Source organism: Cryptomeria japonica, chromosome 8 (genome assembly GCF_030272615.1).
Source record: "Cryptomeria japonica chromosome 8, Sugi_1.0, whole genome shotgun sequence".
NCBI lineage: Eukaryota > Viridiplantae > Streptophyta > Pinopsida > Cupressales > Cupressaceae > Cryptomeria > Cryptomeria japonica.
The window spans coordinates 414,397,791-414,405,998 of NC_081412.1; the positions used below are offsets into that span (position 1 = coordinate 414,397,791).

Below are 8,208 nucleotides of genomic sequence, written 5' to 3' on the forward strand. Positions count from 1 at the left end.
AGGGGCATGAATCATTGGTTTATCATGCACCCAAATTTCAGATAGAAAAGAACAATCTGAGCTTTTCTTCTGCACTGTCAACTTGTTGGCTTCTATTTCACCTTGGACAAATCCCCAGCTGAATCAAGCTTATGAAGTTACTTGGATGAAGATTATGCCCAACTTGATGCTTGAGTACGAGAGCAAGGAACCACTTACTGCCTGTTCAACATTCGATTTTCATTATTTAGAAGACACAGCAGTAGTATCCTTATTTGGCATATCTTTATCTATTACTGCAGTTGAGCAAAAGAGGCAACGTGATGGTGTTGGAGGGTTGGATACAGGTTGCAAACATGTGGGTGAGTTTTTTGAATGGTTGAATAGACCGGAATACTGAGGTGGGGGGGGGGGGGGAGTGAATCAGCATTCCTACACTTATAAAACTTTTCCTAATATTTTAACTTGAGCAATTAATCTCATCAACATGAAACAAATGCAAAATGAAGACGGAATTTTTATACGTGGAAAACCCAAATGGGAAAAACCACGGAGAGGGTTAACTCTCAAGATAATATAACTAGTTATATGGTGTTTACAAAAAGGGTGGCCCATTGCCGATTGGCTCACTTCCGGAATACAAAACGGACTGCAATAGAAATAAATGAACTGAGGAAAATTGCATCTCCAAATGCATGGGGATTAGTTCCAAGATAAGTTCAAATATCAAAACAGCAACTCACAACACATCTGGTAAAGGATCTTTCCAACCTATCCACAACTACCTGCAACAGATCTGGTGAGAGATTACTACAACATTGTAATTGCACTTTGTCAATTAAATTGGTTGCAGTAGATCCGGCGAGGGATTACTGCAACAGTATAACTACACTCACACTGTCCACACTACATTTCACACTTCGCTGCTCATATGCATTCACTCACTCTCTCTACACTTTTATCTGCATCCTACTTATATCAACACACATATATATATATATATTGGTAAGCACATACAACGAGATTATATATCGGCCAAGCACAAATGATTTACACGATAATGCATTGCTTGAATCAACAAGCTACACAAATATGCCTTGACCAAAAAACAAAGTAACAAGTCGACCTTCACTAATCTTCTACACGCTTCCTTCACACGCTTCAATTACCGGAACACACGCCTCAATTACCGGAACAAAACAAGAGTCTACCGGACCCATAGACACAAATTCCAAGCACAACTCCTATCTTCAAGATATGGATGCCACAAATTCTGTGTTGAGACATGGACCAGCTAGGACTCGAACCTAGGACCTTCCATACGTTGGTGGAGTGCTCTACCACTAAGCTATTGGCCCCTCTTGGACCAATCCATCGTCGGTCCGGGTGTGGCTTATTTCCAACACCAACACCCCCCCTTAAGCCACACCTCTCGTGTGCTTGCGGCTCCTAGCCTGGACCTGGCTTTGATACAATGTTGAGACATGGACCAGCTAGGACTCGAACCTAGGACCTTCCATACGCTGCTGGAATGCTCTACCACTGAGCTACTGGCCCCTCTTGGACCAGTCCATCGTCGGTCCGGGTGTGGCTTATTTCCAATACCAACATTCTGGAGCATAGGATTCATAAATCATAATGCAATACAGACATTCGGATAGCAATTCAATTGACACAACTAATACCGAAGCTCGATACAAACCATGATAAGTAAAACACAAGATTCTAAGGAAGAGGATCTTCCGAAAATAACTCCAATAGATCATACATGCCTTATTGCTTAATATCATATACATACCTGTCTTCCATTGTTGCTCAACATCACACCACATCCGGTCCTAACTGGATCACCGGGTTTGACATCAATGACAACATTCACACAAATCTAACAGAGTTGCATCTTGTGTAAGTGATTGGTTAAATAGAAGGTGACTCCCATTTTTGTCCAGTTGGATGCTATGCCGAACTGGTTTTTCTCAAACTAATATGGAGAGGCAATAGACTTAGCAGTTGTTGGCTATGTTCTAGCTCATCTTTCTCTAAATTCCAAAATTGATTGGCGTTATCCAGAGTTAAAGAAGAAAGTCGTTGTGACAGCTAAAAGTTCTTTTTTTAGGTCTTAATAATCTTAAGAGGCTGAGTTGAAGTCAATGGAGAAGCAGGATTTTCCAAAGAGGAAGGAGCATGCTAAAACTAAGGACAAAGTCTTACAAACTATATTCATGGCCGGCCTTGTATTAAAATGATATTTCCATCACTTGTGGGCTGTTCTCAGATGCCACAATAAATATAGCTCAATATTATCAGGCAAAGGCTTACTGAGGTCATTGTTTGACACAAATATGAGTGCAGTTGAGCAAAGCTTGATGGGCGATGAGATCAGAAGCTGCAACCTGTTTTATCTATATTGTTACAAATTGGGTGTAAAAGAAGTGAGACCAAAACTTTGTAGGAAGAGAAAATCAAGGAAATCATACAACAACACAGTCGTAAATCTTAAATAGGATTAAAACCATTTATTCATAGTTCTATAAGTAAGCCAGCCGTTTTCATAAGCAATGCTGCAATATCAATAGGGTCAGAAAGCTCCAGTTTTTAGCAACTAGTTCTTTCATTTATATATAGAAAGAGTGAGGTCCATAAACCCATGTGTAAAATCTCTCCTTATGGCACTAAATTCTGTACTCAAGCCTCTTCCAGAAGACTTTTAACATGAGGAACAGTTTAGCTTTCTTAAAGAACCCATGAATCATGCAGTTTTTACTTACGGTCCAAGCCAGAGTAGTTTGAGCATGCTACAGTTACATCAATAACTTTTCTCAATAAAGCTGAAATTTAGTTCTCAGAAGCTTTATTAACAACAGCCATAGATGATATTAAGAGATAAAGGATGGAGAAATTACAGGTTTTATTCCATGAAGAGGTGAAGTATGATTTTTTCCTTCATTTAGAGCCTACTTATTGGAAGAGAAACCATAAAAGAAAGCACTATTAAAATGCAGAAGTCAGTTAACTGCATTTTGTAGACAATACATGTCTTTAAAATGTACAAGGCTTCGTTAATTGTCATAAGGATCGTTGCTCATTATAGATCTCAGGGACTTTTGCATTTGTTGTTTTCTTTTGGTGTATGATCTTGGTCTATAATTTATCTATATCTTAAATATAATTTATGCTCAGTTACTGATTTATATGATTTAATGTATTTATGCTGTAGGCTTTTGTAGTTGAAGGGTCTAGAAATCATCCAACTTTCTTGAAACATTTTTTGAGCCTTAAAACTAGAATCCTTTCCCTCATAAAGCTTAGTGCTCGTCAATATGTCGTGCTACTAATTGTTATGTTTAAGAGTCTTAGATATTTGTTAGCAATACAAGGAGTTTAAGGGTTCCTCAATATTTGTGTAAGGATGCCAATTTTCTCGCTTCAATTCCATGCAATCTTAATTCTTTCCTGTGGATTGACAGTGTATCAGTGGACTGGTTTTGGTTATGGTTGCTTAAACTAAAGGGAAAACATGCGATGATCTGCAGGATATACAATAGGAAAGACAAGCTTGCTCGTGAATCCCGTGCAAACCATGGAGGACATGAATCTCGTACCTCCGATGGTGAAAGCATGTTATTGTAAGGAGAATTTATCATGATTTTTTTGCTCTTAGTCATTCTGCTCATTTATGGAGACTTTTTTGTCTTGTGTGGCAAAGGTAACTATGGGGTTTTACACAACTATGAGGTTTGAAGTCTTACTGAAGTGAGAATAGTCCTTTATTTGAGTTGGCGTTCTACATGAATTCGGATATAAAAATAATCTTACTTCAAAATCTGTCTGTGGCAATTAAAAAGAGTTTTAATGCGAATTGTATATCAAAGTTTTCACATGCACGTATAAGTGTTTTGAAGGTGAAGCTGTGAAGTAGCAAGAATAATGCTTTCGAACACATGCTTGCTGAGAAATAAGCATGCCACAAAATCTTTTGGTCAGCTACTAAACCCAAAACGACAATTAGTGTTTTAAGTCTGAAAACAGCTTTGATTTTGTAATTGTAAAGCAGAATCCTTGGGAAATTAGCATGCCACAAAATCTTTTGGTCGGCTACTAAACCCAAAACAATAATTAGTGTTTCAAATCTGAAAACAGCTTGATTTTATAATTGTAAAGCGGCATCCTTTAGAAGTTTCATAGTATTATACAACTAAAACTTTGTAAATCATACTATGTTAATTCTTTAATTCATTAACTATTCCATGAAGAGTGCAGGCTTTTGTTTCAAAAACTTGTGTTTTATGCAATGAGTATTTTTGGCATCTAATATCTAATGTTTATTTTAATTATTTGCTACCCAGTACGTTAATCAAATACGAAGATTTTCACATCACTCATGAGCTTTGTTGGTTTGTAGAATATGTAATGAGCATTGTTGGTAATTGCAGTGTTAATTAAATAAAGTATTAATGAACTAAAATCTCTAAACTTGGAGCTTTTGGAACTCCAGGATTTCTACTTAATCGGCAACTCGAATTGAAAACTTTGGTCTGTTCGGTATCTGAACTTATCCAAACACCATGTAATGCATGCTTAATTATCTTTTATCAGTTGTAAGGTATCAAAATTCACGAACTTCATGCAGACAATCTCTGCATTGTCTGATGTAAAGTTCCATTAAATTATAAATGCACATAAGGATCACGTTTGGAGTGAAGCAATGATTATGATTTTGATAAAAAAATATCAATAAAAATATTGTTGGATGTCAAATGGAAACCACAGGTTTTCAACTAATAATTCGTATCCCACATTCTTTGTGTGTGTACAAGCTTAAACCACAGAAAACTAAAACGTTGACTTAAAACATAGCTTTAGGCCTTGTGTTTGGGTGATCTTCAATGTGCTTAAGTGCATTGTTCAACAGCGAACTCTAGGTGATTTATGAGATCTGTCAAAACAAAATCTGGATGCCTTCCATTCTGCTTGAATAGTGTAGAATTCTTGAAAACTTTAAAACAATTTCTTCTTCAAACAGTTACACCTTTGATTGAGAGGCATGAACTATATTGGGGCTTACCTCGTTCATAAAAGAAGAAATTCAAGCACTTTCAACTTTACTCCATTGCTTGTGATTCCAATGTAAGACAACCAGTGGCCAAGAAAACTAGATTATGAGAAAGTATTCTAAAATGCATAAATCTTATTCACATGAATTTTTAAAAGTGCCATATGATCAACCATTTCGAGCAACACAACCAATTAACTGTATCAAGAACGTACGTGTTAATGATTGACATAAAAGTAGTACAATCTATCGGGGACACGTGTTATTAATGGAAATAAAAGAAGTATAATGTATTGGGGACACACGAGTGCTTTTAGTTGAAATAAAAAAACGAGTTTTTAGAGGGCTAAGGAACAATAATCTCGTAAAGGGACTAGACAAATAAATATCCCCAAATCTGAGTATTTGAAACTCAATCAACTGCTAGTAAACCGAATGGCAAAATCAAGTAGCCTTCATTTGCTATGCCTTATTTATAAAGGGATCAATCTCTAGGATCACTAGGTTTAGCGATATTTATGTTTTCCTCGATTATGGTATAGTATATAAGTAGTTTTCTTAGATCTTATTTGCACTTGCATGCTTAAGCTTAGTTAGGTTTTTTTTTTTTTTTCATATCATAGCATTAAGACACTTTCTATAATCTCAATATGTATTAGGGTTTCTTCTTCTCTTTATAATTTTTTAATTTTTTTTATTATATGTTTTATCAATTTCATTCTATATTTAATAAATTCTTTGACTTCATAGCATTTCCATTGCGTGGAAGGTTGTTTTGGTTGTAAGTAATCTTTCAACTACTGAAGGGTTGATCGCTAACTCTTATATTCTATTATATTCTAGACTAACAAAGATTATTTATCTTGTCTATAAATTTAATATATTTTGCATGTTCTTTTAATTCTATTTTGTTCTTTTACTTATACAATTATTTATCTCATTTGGTGCGAGCATAATCCAATCAAACATTGTCAACAAAAATGAATTTCGAAAAGGAAAACAATTGGATCACTATGGTTAGCAAACTCTTTTTATTAATCATTTGTAAGTACAAAAGACTCGTGGTGTTCCAATCACCTTGTTGATGTGGTTCGACAAGAAGTTTTATTTTCCACTCTAAGCCTTTCTAGAGCTTACTCAAATTCTTTTATGCCATTGCTGAAGTCTTAAATCTTCAAGGATGATGTAATCAACTCTCCTTGAGCTGGATTATCTCATAGTTAAAATCTCCACGAAATGCTCTCAAATCTTTCTATGATTATGGCTGCAAAATGAGAGGACAACTGTAAAATAGTGTTTATTTTGGCAAACTTTGTTTTGAGAAATTACACTAGATTGTGACATTTATTAAGATAGCTTATATGCATGTAAATTATTTTTTAAATGTTTGGTAATTGATTAGAACTTAGTACATAGAAGGTACCTACATAGGTTAAGGAACCTATCTATCAAAGACTTGGAGCTTTAATTTTAGATACATTGATTATAACAAATTAAAATTTTGAAGTTTGCAGTGTTTTATGATCAACTATGTTGTCTCCGACTAAGGCCATAGATCAACTATATTGTCTCCCACTAATGACATAGCTTTTTTTATTTCAAGACTTATCTGTATGCTAATGGATTGGGCTTACAATTCCCATGTGCATTGTCAAGAATAGTTGAAGATATTCTTCTTAAACAAAACCTTTGTTCTTCGTGTAACTAGGAATTTGAGAAAAGGCATCAAAGCAATGGTTTAGGCAACCACAAAACCTAAATTGCAATGAAATTAAATCCTAATACACTTAGCAAAGGAATGAAAGACAAGATTCAAAACAAAAACAAACCAATATTGCAAAAATCTCCTTCATTGAACCTCCATTGGCATTCTTTCAAATTCAAATTATGTGGGTGTCACCTACAAATGTAAGTGAAAATGAGAGCAAGTTGGATTGCAAAAGATGGATTTGAAAACAACAACGTAAGGGTACTCGAATTGTGGTTAGGAATTACTGATGAAAGAGACCAATTTATAGACAAATTGACGAGCATTTGAAAAGGGTAACAAATTCAAAATTTTGCATGATTATGACATGATTGAATGACAAATTAGATGACAAATTTCATGAGCATGATAGGTTGATCACGAGCATTGATTGCGAATTCGAAAATGATATCGACAAGACCTAGTTGAAATGTGAGGGAATTGAAATCGAATAAGGAGGAAGGCAAAATAATGACAAGATGTCGACAAATGATAAAGATCAAGTGCGCGACATAGAAGAAATGCTAATGAGTTGCGAAAACCCTAAAATAAGGTCACACAGATAGGTTAAAGCATGACGCCACAAGCGTTGACCATTTTTAGATGCCTACACTTCAGATACTTTTTGAAATTCCTATTAGAGTGGCGTCTCACCTATATTTGGGCCACCAATGTATTTAGTTTAAAATTTGTTAGTGCTTAAACCTTATATATGCAATCTAGAGTCCAAAGGTTGGACGAGGAAACAACATGCCAAACTAGACATGGATCATACCACATAAAAATCCAAATGCAACTAAAGAAGTTGTAGCTGTAGTTGCGATAATTTTTATTTTATTTTTAACTAGTGAAGTAATGTATTTCATCTCTAATATTAATGTGATAATTAATACATTTTTCACTCCTTTGCCTAAATATCAATCCACAGGTATGGCTCTAGTTTTGAGTCAACTCAAAGTTCAAGTGCTAATGAGAGAATTGCTTAGATGATTGAGCATAGAGAGAGCCCTATTATATATCAATAGTCCAACCATATTCAACCAAACACATGATTTTCCAAGTGATCCTTAGGATAATTCAAAAGTGGAGGCCAATATCTAGGAAACACTAGAAGTGTATCTTGGCATTGTGTCTATAAGTTACCAAGGATTATTGATCCATTTTATACATTCTTGTTAATAAATGGATATTTAGTCCATAATTGTAAGTTGTAAGATTGAATCTTGCTCACTTTGAGAAAGTTTCAAAATTTCAAAGTAACAACATAAGGAACATGTACCTCGATGGTGCGAGTATTGTTTTGGTGTAACTCGATTGCATAGAAAGTTCACTTTTAGGTTGGTCTTTGAATTCACCAATAATGTGGTTGAATATAAGCCTTGTTGCTTGGTTTTAACATGGCTTCTAAATCTGAGATAAAGTGCACAAA

The 8,208-nt window shown here is 35.1% G+C and overlaps 1 protein-coding gene across 9 annotated transcripts in view; it reads left to right on the top strand.

Moving 5' to 3' along the window:
• LOC131028555 (nodulin homeobox) overlaps positions 1-4,231 on the top strand; it is a 184,613-nt gene extending 180,382 nt beyond the window's left edge. For 8 of the 9 annotated variants that reach the window (XM_057958853.2, XM_057958855.2, XM_057958851.2 and 5 more), the window contains one exon: positions 3,513-4,231. In XM_057958853.2, the coding sequence (XP_057814836.2) occupies positions 3,513-3,609 (97 nt within the window). In that variant the 3' untranslated portion in view covers positions 3,610-4,231. The remainder of the gene's footprint in view (positions 1-3,512) is intronic. The other variant, XM_057958849.2, reaches the window with a different exon arrangement.
• Positions 4,232-8,208: the final 3,977 nt, after the last annotated feature.